This window comes from Aplidium turbinatum, chromosome 4 (assembly GCF_918807975.1).
Source record: "Aplidium turbinatum chromosome 4, kaAplTurb1.1, whole genome shotgun sequence".
Classification (NCBI taxonomy): Eukaryota; Metazoa; Chordata; class Ascidiacea; order Aplousobranchia; family Polyclinidae; genus Aplidium; species Aplidium turbinatum.
In genome coordinates, this window is record NC_137475.1 from 21816371 (window position 1) to 21841775 (window position 25405).

The following is a 25405-nucleotide window of genomic DNA, read 5'->3' on the forward strand; positions in this document are numbered from 1 at the left end:
AAATTTCGCGACCGGGCCGGGCCGCGAAATATTTTTTCCCACGAGATTTTTGTCTCATTTGCATATTTTGGTAAAAGTTTGGATTAAAACCGTGTGAATTCAGCGTTTTCTCGTTGGCACGGTTAGTTCAGTGATTTCATCCTTGTCTAGTGATCGTGAGAACGAGGGTTCGACGCCGTCGAAGTCAAACTTTTTTTTCTTTAAAATAATTTTTGCGGTGCACAAGAGCTTTTCAAAAAAGTAGGGTTAGGGAAAGCTTATATTTTATTATCATTGCAAAATTTCATTGGCAAATAGTTATTTTGCAATCTGAATCAACCAATCTCTCAAAACACTTTCGGAAAATCTTACTTTTAGAGTGACTACAATCAATGAGACAGAAATCTCGTGGGAAAAAAAATTTCGCGGCCCGCCACGCTGTATCGCTGCGCCCGTGATACAAGTATAACCAAAAATACTTTTCTTGAGGAGTTAAAGAGCACGAAGGCAAAAAATACTTTCCGGGAAGCATATTTTCGCTTTGCATACGATTCCACCGACCGACCAATCAGATTATAGTTCTAGGTGGGTGTTACAGACAATTTTCACCAAATCAAACGTCATATAAAAACCGTTATGGTCTGCTTAACCTAGCTGGCATCTTACGTCATGGAAATTGCTAGAAAATGTCCAAATATTGCACCATCGTTCGTAAGACCTGATGAAACATTGCATCACCACTTTTGAACACCTGTTTGAATTGCGCAACAATGTCTTTCATTATTGCATCACAGTTACTGCTGACGTGAGTTTGAGATATTGAAATTTATTCTCTCATTCGTAAAATTGTTGCTTGAAAGTTAGTCGCAAATTTAACTGTTTCGCTTAGTGCTGCTAGCTGGACAAAAATTTCCGTCTTTTATCTAAGCAGTTTGTTGTAGTGACAAGTTTTAGTGGTGTACGGTGTTGCATTCCAATTTCGACAGCCAGGTGGCTAATTTTACAGAAATACAAATTTGAATAGACGGTTTCAAAAGAGTGTTTCTTCGGTCATTACATACAGACGAACTGATCCGAGAATCTTATGTTACAATTTTCCCACGAAGAGATTATGGTTTACCGCTGTGACCAGTGGGGGTTGCTTACAGTTATTCAAATGCGATGTCCAGCCACACTGTACCAGTGGTTGATTAAAACGTCTGTTTTCGATTTTCTGTGAGCATAGGCCCAGCTAGAAAGCTACGTATATTACACGTTGATTTTTGGTTGATTTTAGGTAGTATGGTATCTTAGGTAGAATTCAGGTGTTATTAAGGAGTTTGTGTACACCAACAAAAATTCACTTGTTTAAAAAACATTTTTTTAGAGACATATTTTAGCTATCATTTAGTATGACTAGTGTGTAAATATGATTCTAGAAGTTTTATCAGGGATTATTTTGTGAATATAACTCTTGCAAAAATAACACGTGTTTTCCACGTATATTACACGTGTTCAAAATCCTATGATTATTTGACTAATTTTTAAGGTATATAAGGTAAAATCACACCCAGAAGAGGGCATACAAAAGAGAAAAAATGTTTACCCGAGCAGAAAGATGTTTTACCGGAATTTTTTGTATGTTGATTATATGTTGTTTCCACGTGTATTGCACGTTTCCATCTGTTGAAAAGTAATACGTGTTTTCCACGCATATTAAACGTGTTGAAGTTCTTTCGTTCATTTCGGCAATTTTTAATCTGTGTTAGGTAAAACTACTTCTCAAGGACGGTATAAACAGAAAGAATTCTCCACTCAAGTGGATTGGTGTCAACCACGCTCTTCCGCATTTTTTAGGATATAAGTTAGATTATGTGTTTTTGTAGGTGTCTTTACACGTTTTTATTACGTTATGTAAAAAGGAAACTTCATGACATTTTTTAGTCGCAAATTAATGTGATCTTTTAACAATAGTTCTTAGTGTAAATTTAAGTGGTCTCGCTTACTGATAATTATAACAACTGGTAAAGCAGATAACATAAACATCAAGATCGAAAATCAAGAAATTGAAACAGTGAATGAATTCATATTTTTAGGCTCAAAAATAAGCTGGGATTCTAATAACTCACCAGAGATAAGGAGAAGAATAGCGCTGGGAAGAAATGCATTTGTTGGAATAAATAGCATTTGGAAAAGCAAGGATATAAAATTAGAAACAAAAAAGAAGCTGATCAAAACTATAATATTCCCAATTGCAACTTACGGATGCGAAACATGGACAATGAACAAAACAGACAGAAGAAAGATTGACGCATTTGAATTGTGGTGTTGGAGAAGGTTACTGCGTGTTCCTTGGACAGCCAAAATAACAAATGAGAAAATTCTTGAACAAATTAAACCGGACATATCCCTAGAAGCTAGAATCGTCAGGCAGAAACTTTCATATTTTGGCCACATAATGAGAAGCAAATCAATGGAAAAAGACATCATGCTTGGTTTGGTGAGCGGAGGAAGAGGAAGGGGGCACCCGAAAACAAGATGGCTTGACACGATTGTAAATGACAGTAGCATGGGAGTGCATGAATTGAAGGAGGCTGCGTGGGATCGAGAGATGTGGAGAAAGATAACGTATAGAGTGACCGAGAGTCGTAAACGACTGAACGGATGATGATGATGATGATGATGCTTACTGATATTAAACAATTACTTACTAAGGTTTGGTACGGTAGCCACTTTAACAAGTCGAAATTCTGCCACTAAAAATGACTAGAATGAAACCGCCAACCAATCATAAGCTCCGGTTTAAGTGACGTAAAAATGGCGAAAAGAAGATAATAGAAAGCAAATCAAGTGATGGATTTTTTGTCAGCTGGTTGGTTTAGGGGTTTTGTCAGCTGGTTGGCTTTCATTGACGCGGGTTCGATTCCCACCACTGCTATTGCTCTTTTTCTTCTCTAATTCCAAATAAAGTTCAAAACAAGCGTTAACTCTCGGAATGAGTGCTAGAAGGGTCACAATTGGACAGTAGCCTCTTATAACAATATGTGTTATACAAATGTGTTAAACAAATACAAATGTGTTAAATTGTTGATTTCAGATACGGTACGCGGAAATTAGGTAGAATGTGGGTGTAAAAACACGTAAAATCCACCACCAGATATACGTGTAATACACGTGAAATAGTGTCGACACATATGCGTGTATTATACGTGAAAATTAACGTATAATACACGACCCAAGGTACATAGAATCTACGTGTCAGATACGAGGAAATTAGGTGTAATGCGGGTGTACAACACGTAAAATCCACCACCAAATATACGTGGAAAACACGTGTATTAGTGTTGTCAGATACGAGGAAATTAGGTGTAATGCGGGCGTAAAACACGTAAAATCTACCCCCAAATATACGTGTAATGCACGTGAAATAGTGTCTACACATATGCGTGTATTATACGTGAAAATTAACGTATAATACACGACCCAAGGTACGTAGAATCTACGTGTAATACACGTGAAATTTCTAGCTGGGGGGTTGCTTATTTTAAGTTTGTGAATGTCATGTAAATACTAGTGTGCGTTTCACCGTTATTGTGTTTCACGAGCAGTGTTCTCTTTATGCAAGTTTTTGTTGGCAAAATAGGTCGGTGTACCAACTCAATTTACAATAAATTGGCAAAATATTATATATAAATTGAAAGACTTTTTCTGATTGTATTATGAAAATATTTAGCTTAGTACTGCAAAATGTTTTTTTTAAAGAAATATGGAACGCTTCACAATTTTGCGTGTCATCCTTGCGCAGGGACCATGCTAATCTTCTCTGTATCGTTCCAATTTTAGTACATGTAGGCTACTGCCGAAGCAAGTACTGCAAAATGTTGTTAATCAACAAATTCTTGCCACGTTGATAAGCACCGCAAGTGACAGTTGTCTATAATAAAAGAAAGACGGTTTTATAGACTCTCTCAAAAAGGATGAAAAACCAACTCATTGCTTTTTTAGAGGGAAGACTGTTCATGAATTACGATAGAATTACGATTTTTCGGTGATTTCCACAAGCGTTTGTTTCATGGTGGCTGGTTTCTTTCTCCCTGTTAATAATAATCATTCGCTATCTCCGCTTGCAGCAGATTGCGCATCAACATGGGTTACTTGATAGGGTTCCATGAGATTTTATGAGCCGTACTGCTTCCATGCTGGCTCAAGGCAGATTAGAAGAGGGTGATATATCACCAGATTATTACCCGATTTATCCTCACTGCGTTATGCAAGAAAGAACACAATCGGTACGCTTTATAAAGTCTTTGGTACGACCGGACCTGGAATCGAACCCAGGGCTGTGTTATTGGAGTTATTTTTGTGGATAACTCCCTGTTATTGAAGCCTATTTTTCGCTGATATGTTTGCAGGGCACTATTGTTGCCTGTATTGCGATGTGTGAAACATTTCCTTGTTTACTGAAATTGTTAATTGCAAGATATCTTTTGTGAAGCGAAGTGACAACACCACTCTTGCTTGGCGATGAATACTCTGATGAAACCACTCGCCTCGCTATAAGTGCGCAAAACAAGTGGCCTCGTTTATTAGGCATTGTTAAAAAAGTCAAAAGTGTTGTTAAAGGAGCTTGGCCTGGCAGTAGCGTTGTTTGATTAATTTTGTTGCTGCGGTATTCTAACGCCTACATATGAACAACATGTAACGCTGGGTACTGGGTACGAAATGCGTTCTTTTTTAGCATAAGAGTCAACCTACCTAAAATTTTATTAGTGCAGCCCGCCACAGCTCTCCTTAGTGCCAAAGTGGCCCGCATGCAAAAAAGGTTGGTGACCCCTGCCATAATCAAAACAGTAGATACTGATGTGGTAAATTATTGCAATTTCGTGTTTTGACAAATTAGAAATCTGTAGGCTAAACTATGGGTTGAATTTGGAGTTGGAGGAAAAACTCGCTTCACTCCTGTTGTAGTCGCCATTTAATGTACGTTCATAATCATATTATGTAACTCGTAACCAGGGCCTCTGAGAGAAATTTTCACTAGGGGTACGATAAGTCATTCTGGGCCCCCTCTGTCTTGAGCAAAATGCGTGATGTTTGCTTAGGCGTAGGCCTATTGTACACCATCTTCTTCATCGTGTGTCACACGGCCGTAGCCCAGAGCATCACGCAAGCTCTTGCTCTTTCGTTGAACTCGGCCAAATCCTGTGCAGAGCACCTTTCTTTCAGGTCAGGGCATTCGAGTAGGTGTTGCATTGTTTTCTCCTGTCCGCATTTGCTACTTGTGCTCCCCATGGAATGCCAGTTCCTAAGCGGTTGAGGCATCGCCAATACATTCACGATTCCCGCTTTCCGGGAGGAAGGCCCTCTATTGCACATCATATAACATTTTACTGCAGAATTGGACATCTGTGCGTAATAGTATCAGGATGCAATAAAACTATTATTTAGTGTTTTGTGTTGTGCATATCATACTATCATGCTATGATCATGATCTGTCTCTCGCCAATTTGTGTATCCTGTATTGAATTCGTGTGTCAGTTGTTGATGCATGGTGCTGTTGAGAGGTGTCGCTTGTACATCTTTAATGTAAAATTTTCAAATTTATTTATTTATTTTCTTAGATGTAGCCTATAATTATTCCTGATGAGGACACTATGTAGTGTCAAAAACGTTGGATTTAGTAGTTTTTTTGTATGTTTAGTAAAAAATCTTAAATCCGTTAACGTGACTGAGTGTTACATGAATCTGGTACAAGAGTCAAGCTCTCTACCAAGGCTCAAACATAACATATTGCAAAAACATATTCAAATTAATCATCTGACCCAGTGATTCCCAACCGCGGCTCTTAGAGAGCCGCATGCGGCTCCAAGCTAGCCTTCTTGCGGCTCACATTGACCCCTGAAAATCCCACAAAAATATAAAAAATCTATTTATAATAATTAGGGCAATTATTTTTTGACTTGTCAAAATTGTTTACGAAGTCAAAATTGTTTACAAACTGCATTGTCGTTGTGTTGTAGAGGTTGCACTGTCAGTGAACTTTTCATTTTACATCTTACACCTTGTAGCCTACTTTATACTGTAAGTTGTGAATGGCCCATTGTCTACTTATTGTGAATCATAAACCATTAAGTGAAATAATTAGGCTGATATGGTGTGATGCTCAACACACCTCAAAACGAGTAAAATTTCTGGTAGGTCTTATAAAACAGTCTGAGAAAAGCAGTAAGTTATTGCCGCTATAAAACTGTGATTGGATAATAATCAGCCATTCACTTAAGTTTTAGTATATTCAGCCAAAAATCATGTCAGATCAGCCTTCAAAAAAAAGCACGTAGGGGAAGGTGAGGTAAGTTGAGCCAGTGGGTAAGTTGAGCCACCCCCCGTAACTCGAAAAATAAAAATCGCATCAACTTTCTACTGCCACCTACCTGACCGTTTATTTTATATGGAGCTGTTCTGTAAAGATTATAGGTCTTTGTCTTGTAGAAAGACAGTAAAACTATTTTTAGTGATTTTGGGAAGTTTTTTGAACTTTTTGAAAAAAAAATTTTTTGGAGTTGTACAAAATGTCTGTGGCATTCACCAGTATTGATATGTCTAACAGTAATCACTAATGTTAGCTAATTCAGAAACTATTAAAGTGAGGTTGCTAGCTCATATATGACTGGAGAAATTCCCGTTTAACTTTTAATGGCGGCCTTGAGGTAAGTTGAGCCAGTGATGTACAGGTAAGTTGAGCCGGTGGCTCAACTTACCTCACTTGAGCTGCCAGTGTTAAGTGATGATATATGTAGTCATTAGGCTAAATAGATAACAAAGTGTATTTTACTCTTTAATAGTCTAAATCTCTGGAAAAATAATTTGTCCATTGGTCTATTGAAGTTTAAATTTATTTGTAGTGTAACCTGCAGCCTACTAGCAACATGCAAGGGAAAACCTGACCTGTGCATTACATTGGTAAAATCGAATGCTTCAATGAAGATGGAGAAATTAAGGCCAACTTTTTAAGAAAAGTGCCAGGAAAAGTTGTCCTTTGTCTTTAAAGCAGACGATGAGTGTGCTTTTTTTAGAGGATGTCGTTAAAGCTTCCTCACTCGACCACTTGGAGAAACTTTCTGCCGTCAGCAGAAATTCCGGTTTCCATGCTCTCTTGATCAGTGGCATATGGAATAAGTTTAGATCTGACAGACAACGGAAATTGATTTAGAAAATTCACATTTGGAGGTTTATTTAATCAGGATTGTGCCGTATTAATTCATCGTTTTATTTTCTGTTCTGCAGCTCAGTTAACACGATCTGCTAGTAGGCTACTGCATTGATTCAACGTCTGTTGACGTTTAATCAACAAAAAAGTGGCGGATTTGTCGGCTGGGAAGTGCGCAATTTCACACTCGAACAGTCACAACAAAATAAATTTATCTTTTCACATGTTGTTCTTTCTTCCTGGTAACAGCTATGTATTAACTGCTACCCAACCTGTCTTCTTTCTAACTTTCGACTCAAGCTTCCACATGTGTTGAGTGAAGATTACATATTGTCAACAAGAGACGGGATCAATTGTGAAGTGGAATAGCCACTGCATACTAATACGTCCGTCCGATAGATTCGCGCATCGTCAAAAAGACCGAACCACGTTTTCGCCAAGCAGCGAAAACACGAGTTAGTGAATAGAGAAAAAATAATGAGAGATTGTCGCTCAAGCATGACTGTCACAATCAAGGTGCAAATGCCTCGCGATGGCTTGCTTTGTATCTTCAACGAATGTGCTATTTTCATTATGGAATTCTGGTGCGTTGTGTTATTATCGGTTATGACCTGAAGTAACCTCTGATTGAGAAATTTGTATTATGTAACGTATTTCTAGAATCATCTGTAAGCATGCAAATCTAGAAGGTTCTGTTGTTTTTCATGATTTCTGAGCGTCGTTTGTCATGACGTCATAAGGTTGTTTATCAGTAAATGTCCGATTGCGAAATCGTTATTATGTAAGAATCTTCTTGCGAACGTGACCTTCTAGAGACTTCTGTTGTTTACCTTTTAAATGCTACGTGACCGAACGATGGTTCTTTATGATGTAACCTTCTCGAAGTTACTGGACTGAACAGCCAACTATAAATAGTGGTGTAGTTTGTGTAATGTTGATTCTGAGATTATTATTATGGTGATTATTATGATGATTATTATTGAGTTGGTTATGAGAGTTGTGCTATGAGTTGTGGATTGGTAGTTGATGCAGAAATTAGAGTTATTTGAGAAGCCGTTCGTTAAAGTTCTTCAAGAAGTCAGATTATCATTTCGCTAGTAGAATTATTCGACATCTAATTGACTGCTTTTCGGTTGACCCATCAAACTACGTCATTGAATCTTTCCAAGTCTTTTTTCTGGTAAGAGATAGAAAGAAATCGTGACATTCTGGGGGCTAAACCGAAAAACTAAACTTCGTCCGGGATAAACCGAAAAAGGGAATAAACCGAAAAAATTAACCGAAAAACCGAAGAATACCGAAGATTTATTAAAAGAATAATAAATTAATGTCAAGATGGCGGATACTGTCAAACATGAGATGATTGAAGACTTAGGGAGCATGGCTGAACGAATGGGGCTGACTGGTAATGAGAAGTCTCAGTTTGTGATGGAAGAGTATCACAAGATAATGGACCAAAAAGCTCAGCGAGAAGCTGACGAAAGAGAAGATAGAAGAGCTGCTCGTGAAATAAGGAAAGCAGAACTTGAAGCTGAAGAAAAACGAGCACAGCGTGAAGCTGAAGCTGCACAACTTGAAGCTGAGGAAAAGCGAGCACAACTTGAAGCAGAGGAGAAGCGGGCGCAGCGCGAAGCTGAAGAAAAACAAGCTCAACGAGAAGCTGAAGAGAAACAAGCGCAGCGCGAAGCTGAAGCTGAAGAAAAACAAGCTCAACGAGAAGCTGAAGAGAAACAAGCGCAGCGCGAAGCTGAAGCTGAAGAAAAACAAGCTCAACGAGAAGCTGAAGAGAAACAAGCGCAGCGCGAAGCAGAAGCTGAAGAAGGAAGAGCGCAATATGAATTGGAAAAGTTAAAACTTGAATTAGAAAGACAAAAGCTGGACATTGGTGAGCGATCTAATTCTACTAATGATAATGCTCGAGATGTTATTGTGGCGCAAGTTAGACGTCCAGATTTGCCATCATTTGTTGAAGAAAAAGATGAGTTGGATAGTTATTTGTTAAGATTTGAAAGATATGCTACAATAGCCAAATTGGAGAAGTCGACGTGGGCTACCCAGCTAAGCATGTTACTATCGGGACAAGCTCTTGATGTATATTCAAGACTTTCGCAAGAAGAAGCCATGAACTACGACAGATTGAAGTTAGCTCTGTTAAAGCGATACAATTTTACCGAGCATGGATACCGTCAAAGATTCCGTGAGGCAAAGCCTGAAAAACACGAAAGCCCAGGTCAATTTATTGAACGTTTAAGAAACCTTTTGTTAAAATGGTTTGAGCTTTCGGGGGCCGATCAATCATTGGACGGATTGGCAAACCTTATAGTTAAGGAACAATTCACAGATTCATGTTCAAAAGATCTGTCTGTTTATCTAATGGAGAGAAGTCCAAAGAATCTAGAAGAAATAGCCAGTGTGGCAGAACAGTACTTAGTTGCTCATGATGAGAAGTTGTCGACTGAAGAAACGTTGTCATGCGATAATGACGAAGAGCAAACAAATAATTTTAAAGGAGGTGCGGTTCCAAGAGAAGTACGTTGTTTTAATTGTAATGGCTTAGGTCATAAGTCTGTTAACTGCCGGAGAAAGACTAACAGAAATCATCAGGAATCGAGAAAGTGGTGCAATCGTTGCAATAGGCAAGGACACGAAGCGAAGGAATGCAAGGACAAGTCGTTTTCCTTACCTAATCAGTCTGGAAAAGATAAAGACACGGACGTTTATCGATGCGGTTGTGCGTTAATGATTCCTGAACCCACGCTTGACGAGGAGAATCCGGATGAAGATGTTTGCGGAAAAATAATACCTGAAGATCACCTGCCAGTAGTGGATGGAAAAGTTGGAGACAAAAAGGTAAAAGTTTTACGTGATTCTGGTTCTACTGATATAATAGTGAGGAGAGATTTGGTTAAAGACAGTCAATTAACGGGAAAAACTGGCCATGTGACAAAAATAGATACCACTTCAATCCAAGGACCGTTAGCGATGATATCTATCGAAACTCCGTATTGTAGTGGGACTGTGAAAGCGTTATGTTTACAAAACTCTTTAGTTGATCTGATAATCGGAAATGTTTTTGAGAGAGATTCTGAAGTTACTTGTTATTCTTGTGGCAAGAATGGTCACTTTGCTCGAGATTGTTCTGTAGATAATCAGCAACGATCTCACGATGACGGATATTACGAGCGCGAAGAACCGAGGAGAAGAGACAGGTGACGACCATTTGGAGTTTGCTATAGATGCGGTAGACGCGGACACTTCGCCAGGGAGTGCGTTGCTGACGGCGGACATTCAGAAAATAGACGTTGCCGTGACAACCACTGCTACCGATGTGGAGAGATTGGACACATAGCCAGGAGCTGCCCTTTTGATGAAAAGGCTTGCTACAATTGTCATAAAGAAGGTCATCTCGCCAAGGACTGTCCGGAGAGGAGGTGTTTCCGATGTAGGAAGATGGGTCATCTTGCTCGCCGATGCACTGAAGATGTTGAGGACGTTGGAGACTTTCGCAGAAAACGTGACTATTGTTTTGAGAAAAGCTATCGTTGGTAGATCATGCAACGATAGACTTATGAGAACTGATTATTGAGTAATTAATTGTTTTATGGTGTGTTTTGGTATTGATTGTGTTGTTATATTGTTTGCAACAATATTCTAAGGGGGGGCGTATGTCACAATCAAGGTGCAAATGCCTCGCGATGGCTTGCTTTGTATCTTCAACGAATGTGCTATTTTCATTATGGAATTCTGGTGCGTTGTGTTATTATCGGTTATGACCTGAAGTAACCTCTGATTGAGAAATTTGTATTATGTAACGTATTTCTAGAATCATCTGTAAGCATGCAAATCTAGAAGGTTCTGTTGTTTTTCATGATTTCTGAGCGTCGTTTGTCATGACGTCATAAGGTTGTTTATCAGTAAATGTCCGATTGCGAAATCGTTATTATGTAAGAATCTTCTTGCGAACGTGACCTTCTAGAGACTTCTGTTGTTTACCTTTTAAATGCTACGTGACCGAACGATGGTTCTTTATGATGTAACCTTCTCGAAGTTACTGGACTGAACAGCCAACTATAAATAGTGGTGTAGTTTGTGTAATGTTGATTCTGAGATTATTATTATGGTGATTATTATGATGATTATTATTGAGTTGGTTATGAGAGTTGTGCTATGAGTTGTGGATTGGTAGTTGATGCAGAAATTAGAGTTATTTGAGAAGCCGTTCGTTAAAGTTCTTCAAGAAGTCAGATTATCATTTCGCTAGTAGAATTATTCGACATTTAATTGACTGCTTTTCGGTTGACCCATCAAACTACGTCATTGAATCTTTCCAAGTCTTTTTTCTGGTAAGAGATAGAAAGAAATCGTGACAATGACAGTGCATCGCAATGATGACGTCACCATTCCGTCACAGTCCATGTTACAATTCGGGACAAATAACTGGGCAATAATTTCGTGAACACATGTATTGCATAGCATTTTATATGTAGGCTACCATCGCTACAGCTTTTGTTATTAAACTTAAACGAGTGGCTCAACTTACCTCACACCCCGGCTCAACTTACGACGTGGGGTAGGTAAGTTGAGCCAAAATGACGTAATATTTAAAACATGCTTTTTTTCAATATTCTTATAAGTTATGAAAAAAAGTTTTTTTGTTAAATTAAGGCCAAAGCATCAACCATTATGCTGCCACTTTCACTTGTATTGTAAACCAAGCGGTTTCCTTAGTAGAAGCGTTTAAGTAAAAAGTGGCTCAACTTACCTCATCCTCTCCTACTCTTCAGCAGGAAAATCGGGTCTTTCAAAGCGCTTGGGAAGAAAAGTATTTTCAAATTGAGGTAGACAACAAAGCGCATTGCCTTCTATGTCCTGTGGTGATAAGTAGTGTAAAATATTTTAACATTGAGAGGCACTACAAAACTCATTCTACAAATTAGGATTGCTACCAAGGAGAATCATGGAAAAGAAAGTTGGAATCTCGTCGAAAGTTGGAAGTCGGCACGGAATATGCGAACAAATATGTTCAAGGTTAGTAATCAATCTGAAAATATTACCAAAACATCATACAAGGTGAGCTATCTACTTGCTCGCAATATGAAACCATATTCGGATGGCGAAATTATGAAGCAGTCGATAGTTACGTTTGCAACAGAATGCTGTTCAAGTGCCATACAACAAAAGGCAAAAAAGTTGCAGCTAAGCAATAACTTACTACAGTAACTCGGCACATTGAATGTAGCTTATATCAAACGACTAACACGATCAGCTTCTTGAGAAATCAAAAAATTTTGTATAGGCCTACTACTCTTTTGCACTTGACAGCTCAAAAGACTTCACTGACACAGAGCAATTAGCCGTGTTTATTAGGGGAGTCATGCCGGATTTTATGATTTATGAAGAATATCTCACTTTGCGTTCTCTCCATGGTTTAACTAAAGGAACAGATATATTTCGTGAATTTCATGCTACTCTTGAAGAAGCACATTTGGACTCATCAACGTTGTTTGGAGTGGCAACGGATGGCTGCGTTTCCATGCTTAAAGCAAATCTTGGACTTCAAGGACTTATCAATAAATGGCGAGACGAAGATCATCTTGCTCCTGTGACATGGCATCATTGTATTTTACGCCAAGAAAGTCTTGTTGCTAAGTCACTCAACATGTCTAATGTGATGGATGTGGTAACAACAACCTTAAACTGGATTAGAGCAAATACACTTATAACCATCGGAAGTTGAAAAACTTTCTAGCAGATACTGACACTGAGTATGGTGACCTAGTCATGTTCACAGGTGTGCGATGGCTAAGCCGCGCTACATGTGTCAAATGATTCTATGACCTTCTTCCAGAGATTAAAACGTTTGCTGAAGGAAAGAAAGATATCCCTCAGCTTGGCGATGAAGTTTGAATTGCTGATTTGGCGTTTTTTACACCTTTCTAGTCTAAATCGAACTCTACAAGGCAATAGCAAGTTTTGTTACAATTTGTACAGCACACCAATTGCTTTTGTTAACAAGCTTTGTCTTTGGAAAACGCAGCTTGCAGGTTGGGTTATAACACATTTCCCAACGCTATCTGACCATCGAACCAATGGATCATTTGAAGCATACAGCAGACTTATCAATAACTTGATTGATGAGTTCAACCGCCGCATTAACGGAATGAATTTATTTTTGCCAATGATGAACATGTTTACAAATCCTATTGCAGTTAATGTGTCCACTGCTCCTGATAATTTTCACTTGGAGTTGCTAGACATGCAGTCAGATATCGAGCTCAAACAATTATTTCAAAGTGAAGACCTACGGTACTTGAATTTTGGAGTCGAGTTCCAGAGGAAAAGTATCACAACTTGAAAACCAATGCCCAGAAAAACGCCTCTGTATTTGGATCAACTTACGTATGTGAAGCACTTTTCAGCAAAATGATCAGAATCAAAAATAAATATTGCAATCGGTTGACCGACGACCACCTCAAGCAGCTACTGCATCCTCTGCAATTGCGCCTCGCTTTGACACACTTGATAAAAGCTCAAAGTGTTGCTATTCGCTGGTACCGTACATGCTTTCATGCTGTAAAATTTTCGTTATAATTACTTGAGTGTTTTCATGCGGCTCCATACCAGGCCCGTAGCCAGGGGGAGGGGGGGGCCTCGGGGTTTCCGGGAACCCCCCCTTGAGCCGAAAAGGTCCATATTTTGGAGAAGGTGTAGTGTACTACATACGATCACAGGATCAGCTACCTATGATCAGTTGAAACCTTCCAGATAGTTCTGGAAGAGGTTTCTGGAAGATAAATGGAAGGTTGTACATTGTACAATAGTAAAGTTTTAAACTTCGATCATTACTGCGTCATAATGCCTTGTTTTTTTTTTTGTTTTTTTTTTCGCGCAACGCTCAGAGTTCAAGATGGATACCACTACATCTTGCAGGTTTACAAATTTTCCATATGAAATGGATTTGTTTTCTGTCTCATCATTAGTGCGTCCGCTCCGGGAGCCGTCCACACACCCAAACACTCAGCAGGCACACCATACTTACATGGAAGATATCTACCAAGGAGGTGAGGGACTCACTACGACCGAAGGGACCCACCGCGGTAGATGGTGATCTGTGGATGTAAATGTTTGGTTATTGGCTGCCTCAAGCTGATCTGCCTGTCTCGACTTTCCTTTTTCTGATCTTGGAGCAGACTAGGAGATGGCGGGTCAAGCATGAGAACTAGCGCGTTTTGGTAGAGAATTAATTTTTATTTTATTTGAGTTTGTTTGTGTGTGTGTATCTTCTTGTTGCCCGCTTAATGCCTTGTGTTGCAATGTCAATGGTGTCCATCACGTGTTTGTGAATAGTCGCAAACATTCGATTGTTCAAACTGTTGTCTGTCATTGTGGTATGAAGCAACGATTTTACTCGCCTCATGGGGCTAAAATTGGGTTCAGCATTGACCGAGACGACCGCGATTGTTCGGTAAATGCACAAAAGTTTGTGTATTTCCGAAAGATGGTCTTTTGTTGTCTGTTTAGAATCTCGTATATCGTAGACAATTTAGGCTAAAAGCGAATAGCAGAAATTGTTATATTGCAAAATGAGCAGTAGCTTACATGACCAAGGGCATCCGCCCCTCTGCTCCCCACTTCCGGCGCCTCTGTCGGTTCCACTGTAGATGTGCTATTGTTAATGTGAAAACTGTGTGTATAGCCTATTTATTTTTTCGTTTTTTTAATGTTTATAATTTGAAGTTTGTTGGTCTACATATTATGTAGGCTACTGTCACTTCCTATGTTTTGATTGCTTGCGTGGACACGCCAAGAAGAAAGTGTTATCAAAAGGTCTATATTTTTGGATTTGGGAACTCTCCCCCCCCTTGACAATGTCTGGCTACGGGCCTGTCCGTACGTAGGCTACTTTGAAGTTTGAAATTCGGCCCATACACCAAAAAAGGTTGGGAACCACTGATCTGACCAATAACCTTTCTTTATTAACTTTTGCATTTACCACATGCCTAGCAGAGGTGAACGAAGTTACTTTTTTTTTACTCCTGCTCCGAAAGCATTCTCCGGCTCCTGCATCTCATAGGCCTTGCTCGTGACCAGCGCCACTGCATAATCACCTTCAGCGTTTTCTGGTACAGACGTTGGAATTAATTACAACCGCACTGCGCGTCGTAATCAATTAGCGTTCTGTACCATGTTCTTCAGTTACATGCCTTGCGTTTCTTTCTTACTATAGATTGCGTTACTTTTGTACACTCAGTCAAGAAAGTAGGCTACAAGAGGTCATTATTATTATCACTACGTTTTGTAAGTTATGTCGACAGTTTATTTGTCACTGCGACCTTACTTCATTTTTTACTTCATTTTCATTATATGCTGTAGGCTATGTCTAAAAATACGAGCCTACAACAATTCCAATCCATTACATTGTTTCATCTTTACCTCAATCTCCGCTGATTTGCGCTTCTTTACCCTTGTTTTATGCTATCACAGGCTGTGATAGCCTACTGTTTCGTCTTTGAAGAAAAAAGGCTAGATTGTTGGATGCTTAATCTTACCGAAATGTGTGGCTTATTTAATATATTTATTTTATATAATGTGGCTCTTCTAGTTCTATAAATGACATACAAAAGTATGTCATAGCTCTTTATGGCAATGGTCCTACTATCACGGATGTAGACGAATGCCGTTGTATCATGTTCATCAATGGTTGCACTATTCAAAAGCTGCCACCAACGTCAGCAGGCTGCTCTGATACAGCATACACGCAGAGCGATATATCAAGCTGAAATATGGAAATCCGCATCATCGATTCACGAAATGATACATCATTGTAGTTGTCAGTCTACTTGTGGCTCTCGATGATCCTGTTAAGAAAAAATCCATAAAATGCACAAGCCTTTGTTCATGCGAGTACGAAACATGCAATTCGACCACAAAATCTCCAATCCTCTCTGATGTTTCATCTTCAATCCACATTGAAATTTCATCTCCAATTCACACTGATCATTCAAGAAATGCTTTTGACTTTCTAAATTATGTTGCAACTTGTACGAAATTTTTTAACATCAAATTACGTAAGGTAGGAATTTAACATCGCAAACCGTTAGGTTTTTTAACTTGAATTGACAGTGTTGAGACTCAGACAGAGGTGGGCAGTAGCGTGCTACTTTTTTGGTAAAAGTAGCGGCGCTACAGATGGCGCGGGAACTATTTTTCTCTAGGGGGGGCTGAAGCTTCCGTTGTGTTGTCAGCTTCTGGGGGGCTTCGCCCCCCAGACCCCCCTTATGTGGGAGAGCTGACAAATGAGGAGCAGCAACAAACAAAGCAGCTGTTCAGGAAAATTAAAATGAAAACGAACAAATTAGAAAGTCATATAAAAACGACGGTTTGTGGAAATGCACACGCTTCCGAAGATTGCTTTTCGCTCAGGTGTTTTCTCTATAAACTGTGTCATGAGTTCTTTGACATCGACAGTGTCCAAAATGTTTTGGTGGACATGCATCAATGCAAGATGAGTAAGTCTTTATTGTGTCATTGAGCTTCTCAACCACGTTTTCAGGCGTATTAGAGCAGAAAAAGAACGTTCTGATGATGCAGCTGAAACCAGGAGGCAAAGGCAGAGCTCCACGAATTTTCGCGTTTTTTTGAAAAGATCTAGTGTTTGAGGCTTTAGTTTCGATAGTAGGTTATCTCAGCAACCTTTTTAACGGAGTTTGCGGTTTTTCCACGTACAACATCGCTGAGCAAAGTAAGTTCCGTTTATAGGCGATCTTTTCTGATGGCATCGGGTAAGCTGAGCTCAGAATCAGATCTTTCTTCATCGTTTGCACAGCTCAGAAGGGCCTTCTCTCTGTTGGCTGCTGTAAGCAGATCCGCCTGGTCGAATCTTCGATCAAGCTCAGCTTGAACCAAATCAAGGGCTTCGATATATCGCCATTTCCACGCTCCTTCTCCCGCAGACGACAAAGCATCTGATTTCTCTGGGTTTCGAAATTGAGTTTTGCTCACTTGGGGATCCTTTGGCATCTTTAGGTTATTGACAGACGCAAAGACGTTGGCTACTTTCACAAGCTTAGAAACGAAAATTCATCTTTTCTGAGATTTTTGATCCATTCGCGGAGAATGCTGATTGATTGCGAAGCTGAAGAAGCAGAGATCGTCTTGTTTTGGAGCTGTCTTGCGACGGCTTCTGCAGGCTGAAAAACTTCGCCGCTGCAGGTAGCCTAATCGCAAAATAAAGCCGCATCGTGCGTGCTTGTTTTACCAAGCAGAATATGTTTGCACGCGCGTCTCCTCATCATTGCACTATCTTCTGTCATGTCGGTCAGATATGACAAAGCAATATCAGTAATATATCAATAATATGACAAAGCAATATATATACAAAGCAATATCATGTATTATTGTAATGTTCAAAAGTACGCGTGAAATGTGAATATTGCAGAATGATGTCCAATAAACGATGGACCGCCGTGTTAGTAGGGAGGGTGACTAGTACCGTTACTGCGAGGTAGGCTATAGCTTCCTGTGATTGACGACTCTTCATTGCGAATGATGAGCGCGACCACACATAACAGGAACTCGATTCATCGTAGCAATTATTATTCGAAATTTTTTCTAAAAATATGTTATGTAGGCTACCTTAAATTGTAAGAATTTTCTAGGGGGGCTGAATTTGCTCTAGGGGGGGCTGCAGCCCCTTGAGCACCCCTACTTCCCGCGCCCTTGGGCGCTACTTTTTTTCAGTCGCACTCCCGCTACTTTTTAATTTAAATTGAAAAAAAGGCTTGTTTTTTTTGCAATACTTGCGTGGTCAAGCAGCTATATAATCGGCTTGGTTGCAAAGTTTCGGTCTTTTCTAGCTGACATCAACTTCTTCGGCAAATATCTTCGTGTGATGAAGCTTATCTGCCAGGCTTTAGACATTCTCCAGGGCGAGTCCAAGGCATATAACGGAGTCTTGCTTCCAACCATCACAATTTGCGAGAAGAAGTTGACCGAGATCAGTGATCTTGTGACCTGTGAGGAGTTGAAAGTCCTTGAAGGGGTGAAGAAACAATTCAACAAGTGCTTCAACAACATGAAATGCGTTATGGCATCATGTCTTCATCCCTCCTTCAAGACGTCGTGGCTACAATTTCTGCATTACGTTTCCACGGATGATGCTGACGCACTGCGAGAAAAAGTCAAGACAGATGTAATTCGACTGTTGCGGGAGACATCAAGCCAGGTTGATACCGAGAAGAGTGACACCAACACCAGTCATGACTCGGAGGAAGTATTTTTCGGAGTGTTTGCGCCATCCCGTGAAACGTCGGTGCAGAAGGAAGCAGCAATTGTGGACGCATTTTTTGCGGACAAGAGAAAGTCCTTCAGCTTTTCGAATACCGAGTTGAAATATCTGTTCATTAAATACAACACCCCCATTCCTGCGGTGGAGAGACTTTTCTCTGTTGGAAAAGATGTGCTTAAGCGAAAGCGGGCAGGACTTAGTGACTCTCATTTTGAAATGCTCGTGTTTTTGAAAGATGCGTAGCCTAACAATAAATTTCCCTTAGAATGTGTTTTCTATAACGACGTTAAAATGACAGCGTAAACGAATAACATTCGTTTTCAAGGTCATTTTTGCGTCACTAAGGACTTGAGTGTTTCCTAGTGTCATTTTAGACAAAAGTAGCGGTTGCGCGCTACTTTAAAAGCAGCGGGTGCCCACCTCTGGACTCAGACATTGCTTAATCTGGTGTCGTGTATTAATTTGTTGATTATAATTACATATTATTTTAAATTGGCATGGCTTAAAGGGAAACTCACCTCTTGTAGCTGCTGTTCTGGTTATAGCCTACCCTTGATGACGTCGTTATAGCGTCATACTGTAGCCTATTGCAAAATCTTGAGCATTTGCAAAATTTATAATGATAGTATTTGATCCCTTTTTTCGAAATAAACTTACCTTTGGTTCCTGAATTTCAAGTTGTCTAGTCTTAATAATGTAATGATGACGTCATAAAAGATGCAATCATGACGAAACTACTTTTAGGAGTTGTGAAATGGTTTTAGTACGGTAGCCTACGCAACCGGTACTCCAACTAAGACCAACAGCAAACCACCAAAATAGATAAAAAAGCAAAAAAATGTGATTACGTCACAATGACGTCATCAACCAAATTATTTTGTGTTTGTTTTGTCTCACTTATTTGTGTGTGCTTTTTAAGCTGAAATATGCAAAAATCAAATATGTAGGCTAATTGCACAAAATGCCCTAAAAAGAGCTGAAACGTGATTTCTGGGAAAATCCCGATTTGGTGGTGATCACGTGACCCAAAAAGTTGCGGTACCCATTAAAATCAAAGTTAGGTTGACCAACTGCAAAAATATGCAAAAAACAACGTGTAACACGTTTAGCCTAAAGATTCCCTTAAGGGCCTGGACTAATAAAGTAAGTGGAATTAGCCTACTGCGTAAAGGACAGTCAAGGTAAGGTTTAACTGTACAGCTTCTGTTCGCCAGGGCATGATAGCTATGATGGCCTTGTTTACAATATCTTAAGCTTATTCACTAGCTATTTTGATACATATTTTGGCAATTTTAATGAACTGGTGCATCTGGGCAATTTTTGATTTGGTCCAGTATGGCCATGGTTGCGATAAATCGAGTTATACAAACATGAACTTTGCGAGCTCAGTACGCCTTGCCCACACATGACTTTTATTTCAGCACAGTCGCACCGTTGCTGCACATTACGTAAGCACGATAAGAGAAAGTTGTTTGGAAACATAATTGCAAAAGAAATTCAGCACAAAAAATGGATAGGCCTACCGTATCAGTAATCACATAAACGCAGTGACACCAAACTGCTCAAGAAGATTGTCACAACGACACTAAACTCTACATCATCTAGGATGTAAAATAATGGATTAATTTCTAAAGGAACTGTAATGTACGTTGTATGATACATGATACGGATGGATACATGATAGTACGGATACATGATACAACAGGACCGAACCATTGCTGGAGGACGGTGGAGGTCTATGAGGTTTAAAATGTACATTTTCTCATTCCATAGTAATACCGCTGACGAAGACATACACAATAGAAAAAAAAAACGCCAAGAAAGCGAAAATAGTTTGAGTTGATAACAAATGCGTATAATACAGTACATGCAATAACTTCATGAAAGTACTGCTAAATGATACTCACTGGTGCTAAGTATCAACAGTAGGGATACTTAATAATTTTTGGTACGGTACGTTGCATCGCAGAATATGTTGGTGACTACCTTGACTAGTGAGTACTCAGACGCGTCATGGCAGGACATCCTTTTCTGCATTGAAGAAACTGGTTGGATATGGTTAGGTGGACCATAATTTGCTGTAGTGAGTATGCAAATTTGCTGTATGAATTGCTAATAATGCTGCAAATTTCCATAAAGGGTATGCTTGATTATTCAAACAAAACAGGTACGTTAATTGTTACAGAGCTTGGTTGTAGGAACTACCACGAAGAAAGCTCAAATAACTTCTCCCCGTCGTTCGAGATTGATTGATTGAATCTTTAATCTTGGGACTGGGAAAGCTTCTTTGAGAGTTTAATCCTGGTAGTTTCGCATACTTGTAGAGGCTTTGAACCACTGACGCAGGCCCGATCACCGAGATCGACAGAGTGAAGTTTCCCATTGTTGATGTGTTGTTGCTGTGGAATTATTCCATCCATAAGATGCCGCTGAAAGGAGAGCAGTCCTTAAAGTGCGTTGCTCAAGCGCACACCCCGAGAGTCGAACCAGCGCCGCTTGGTCTTAAACCTTCTTCGTTCACGAAGTCACGATTGTGCAAGAAAGCTCAAATAACTTTTCCCTGTCGTTTGAGATTGTGCAATATACAGTAGGCTACATCAGTATGTATAACAAACGCAGGTGGGTTATCTCGAACGTGACGTTAAAAAATCCACGAAACATGGGCAGGTTGCCTGATTATTTTGGGGAGGCTATAAGTTTCTTTTTTTTTGTATTATCCAACATAATGCAGTGACTTTTTAGATTCTCGTGTTTATTGTTGTGTTGAGCTAGTCAGAAGCACTGTGCAGTTTTTAGTTTTTTTCTGTTGATAAATTTAATATTTAACCATTGTATTTTGTTTAGATATAGACAAAATTACTGCATATTATTACTAAAGCAAACATCTTGTGGTGTCAAAAATGTTCGAAATTTGTTTCAATGTACAGTAGTTTTCTGTAAATATTGTAATAAACTTAAATTTGTTAAATCTGGTTAAGTTACTTGGCTTCATATTCCTATGGTTCAACATAATAAACTCTTACAATTTTTACATTCTAGCTTTCCAAAACATAAGTGCAAACTTCCCTTCGTGCGTTGACATGTAAGCTGAAAATTTTGAACAATGGTAAAATAATGTGGACTTACAACATCTTTCAACAAGCACGTTTGAAAACGCAAGATCAATTATAGCAACACTCATGAAAAGAAGCCCTTCGTACACGCTACAGAGAGTTACCAGATTACAATGCACGACACAATGCGATGAGTGAAAGGCATTGTTTATAAAACATACGTAAGAAGTATAATGTGCTACGGAGCTGAAGGACGGGCCATGAAGATCGAAGATATGCACAGGATGGAAGTAACAAAAATGAAAGTAATCAAGAGGTGACAAAGTATAAAACATCAGTGAGTTTCTTAAGAACCGCCGATTGCGATGGCATGGGCATGTGGAACGTATGCTTGATGACAAGGCTCCAGTAATGGAAAAAAAAGATTTGTTCAGAAAAAGAAAATTGAATTGCAAAAAGAGACGGCTAGAGTTGGTAAGAGAATACATCAGTGTGAGGATTCTGGATAGAATTAACCACGACAAGCATAGCAAAAGGGCTGTTAAAATTGGCGTACACCTGCTAGCGTGGACAAACGTCAGGTCTCTTCTACTAAAGAAGGGACAAATAGGTGATGATGAATGCCAGCTATGATGTCAATTGGCGTTGAGGTCGAGGTTAGCGTTGAGCAAAGGGGATCTCTCGTTGTCTAAGGGGGTGTGGACCATCGCATTGTGGGCGTCGTTATGGGTGGCAGACGGGGATGGTTGAGGTTGGAGTTTCAGGTATTCTTTGAAGGCTTTGTTGTAAGCGACTCTGTCGGACCTGGAAAGTGATGAGAAGTGCTGGATGTCGTCAGAACGGACTGAGTCTGGGGTGGGTCCTGGAGAGGTTAATATGTTATGGTGCTGTGATAAAACTCTATCAGTCTTCAATACCATTTGTCTCAAATAAATTTACACCATACGATAACAGACCAACAACGAACAAAGCATTAAATTGGAAACTGTCACTCGCTTGCCACCAGCAACTGTTACCCTAGTAAAGGCAGCAATTAAAAGAATGTTTTGGAACTGTCCTCATGACAACCCTCACATATATCCACCTACCTGTATCTGACGACTTCTTTTCGTTGGAGGCCAAAGACGAGAAGGATAGTTGCTGCAGATTAAAGTGAATAAAATGATTATCAAAATGTGTTGTGAAACGTCAACAACGTCAAATATGTTGACTCAACACATTATGAAATTAAATCTATGATAATTAGTTGCATCATGATTGTATTTGAACAACTTAGAAGTAATAGCAGTACAAAAAAATACTATTGACGTCAATATAGAAAGCGACAAATGATATGACGGGTGGTTTATTAGTAATCTGTAGGTCGCTGCGGCAGATGGGGTGTTTTTTTTACTGGAAGACACATTGATATGAGACGCCTTTCCTTATGAACCAGCTGACTGCAGTCATTGTGACCTCTATTAACACTCAGCCAGAGAGTTGATTCTTGCTTTGAACTTTGTTTCGTAAGTTCAGTTACCTTAATCTACTTAATGACTGCAAACAGCTGATCTAAATCTTGCCTTCCCACTCGTTAATAAATCTCATCTGCAGCAGCGACCTGCAGATTACAAATACGTTGACGGGTGCAGTTTGATAAGGCTGTGGTCAACTCAATAAAGTCAGTTGTAACAGTCGGAGCAAATATTAATGAAGTATTCCAGGGTAGCACATCATCGGCGAATGAGCATGATGCTGCTGAACATTGTGAACAACTCCAATGCAACAAGATTGCATCAGTATACACAACGACGACTTATAGAGCAACGTGGTCCAACTGGAGGCCCGTAAGTTGCATGCTGCCCAGGCACATTTGTGTGGCCAGAAATTACCATTTTAACCGTAGACAAATAAAACCTAACGACCAGACGGCATTCAACACAATAAAATGAAAATAAACTAAAATTACAAACGTTTTCGGCCCTACTCATGTTAGCCCTTTTCAAGTAACCAACTGACTGATGTTCTTCATAAATTGAAATTACAGACCTGATCTAGCCTACATAGTACATACACAAAAATCGAAAAAAGAAATTACGTGCGTGCAGACATTTAGCAGATAGGAGGCGCCTGAGGCAAACAGCTGCCTATTGAGTGCAATCCTCGCATCAATGAGCAACTGTTTGCCGCAAGTTGGTGTTTTCTTCAGCAAGCTTAAACAAATTTATGAAAGAATGCCAGTATTTTCAGATGGTCAGGGGTCGGGAACCTATGGCTCGCGAGCCATATATGGCTGTTTTGACGCCGGCATCTGGCTTGCAAAAAAATAAAAAAATCTCATCTTCTAAAGTGCAAACTGCAAAAGTTTTATCTTAACTTTTCATTACAATTTAGAGCATGGTTACTCAACTAATGTTAACAAAGGTCCAGTTTGACAAGTTGAATATTTTTAGCGGTCCGGTGATTAAGTTATTTCACACGTAACCATGAAAGTTAAACTATCTGTACCAAACCACTTTTTTAGGTAAAACGTAACTCGACTTGGATCAGCTACAAGGATAATCGCAGAAAAAATTGTTTCCTCCTAGTACAAATCTATTGAAAAAGGCCCTGAAACGTTGCAATGAGGTTATTCTTTCAGAAACCCGATGTCCACTATTAACACCCAGAAGGTCCGGATTCGGACCGTCGTCCGCCAGTTGAGTACCCCTGATTTAAAGCTTAAAATACGCTCATAATGCACCAAATTAAATGTAATTTTTCATTTTTATGTGGGGGAGACCCCCAACCTCCCCCGCTGTTTTTCTCGTCTTGCAAAGACGCGTTCCAATTTTCACAACTCGCCAGTGTCACCACATGTTAGTTGTATTAAGTGTTAAAGCATTCCCAAAAATGTAGCTTTAATGGCTCTCTTAACTAAAAAGGTTCCCGACCACTGATCTAGGGTATTTAATTTAGATGAAACTTTTATATGCACTGTTCAAAGACCTCAAAATAGTATAGCTTTAAACAGAGTAAAACAAGTCGCCCAAGTTTTAAGTGCAGAAAGAGGAACTCTAGTGACATGTTGCATTATAAGTGCTTTGAGAAATGCTCTACCTCCAGTAATGGTCTTCCCAAGAGTCAAATTTAAACAACACATGATAAATGAATATTAGCACATTGATAAATGAAGTTGGCACATTGGGCTTGGTACAATGGTACAACCTTCAGGATGGATGACAAGCTCATTATTTTATGAAGCAATGAACCATTTCATAAAATACTCAAATGCATCTAAAGATAATCCAGCTCTCCTTATTCTGGATAATCAGGAATCTCATTTTTCCATTCCGGTAATTGACCTGGCAAAAGATCATGGTGTAACAATACTCAGTTACTCACACTTCACTCCCACTGCGGTCACAAGATACAACCTCTTGACTGTCTTGAGTCTTGATGTGTCTGTTTATGGGCCATTTAAGTAATATTATTCAGCAGCCATGAATTCTCGATTTCTTCATAAACAAGGTGTGCCCATAATAACTATATATGACATAGCTGCACTGGTAAAGGTAACCTTATGAAAGGGCTATGAACCAAACAAACATAATCTTTGGTTTCAATTTCAAAAAATCGGGTATTTTTCCTTTTGATGGCATATTTCAAGATCATGACTTTGCTCCGAGTTTGATTACAGATAGAAAGCCTGATGAAGAACCGGAAAACCAATTGGAGAGATCTGCTGTTAATGAAGGTTACAATGCAAACTATCCCCCTGACAATATTTCAGATAATGAACTTGATTCCAAGACTTGCACGTCTGTTACAAAAGAACCCGATGTTGAAGATTTTGTTTTGGTAGAATGTAACACTTCACCCAAAAAGTATTATGTTGGTAAAATTACAAGGCCTAAAGATGATAAGGAAGACTATGAAATC

The 25405-nt window shown here is 39.4% G+C and overlaps 2 protein-coding genes and 1 pseudogene across 2 annotated transcripts in view; 1 reads left to right on the forward strand and 2 right to left on the reverse strand.

Annotated features, from left to right (window-relative positions):
• Nucleotides 1–3718: 3718 nt before the first annotated feature.
• LOC145769759 (U6 spliceosomal RNA) lies at nt 3719–3815 on the reverse strand (annotated as a pseudogene).
• An 8724-nt stretch (nt 3816–12539) lies between these two features.
• LOC145768978 (general transcription factor II-I repeat domain-containing protein 2-like) lies at nt 12540–12902 on the forward strand. Its single transcript, XM_082580579.1, has one exon. The coding sequence runs from the start codon at nt 12540–12542 to the stop codon at nt 12900–12902; it is 363 nt and encodes a 120-aa protein (XP_082436705.1).
• A 6939-nt stretch (nt 12903–19841) lies between these two features.
• The window catches only part of LOC145768979 (kinase D-interacting substrate of 220 kDa B-like), an 84286-nt gene continuing 78722 nt past the window's right edge, over nt 19842–25405 (reverse strand). The window contains exons 16-17 of the mRNA XM_082580580.1: nt 22594–22645; nt 19842–22367 (exon numbers count right to left, since the gene is read on the reverse strand). Coding sequence (XP_082436706.1) covers nt 22141–22367; nt 22594–22645 — 279 coding nt within the window. The 3' untranslated portion in view covers nt 19842–22140. The remainder of the gene's footprint in view (nt 22368–22593; nt 22646–25405) is intronic.

What these genes read in the sequence shown, in the direction of transcription:
- LOC145768978 (XM_082580579.1), top strand. Translation starts at nt 12,540, where the DNA reads ATGCCGGATTTTATGATTTATGAAGAATATCTCACTTTGCGTTCTCTC.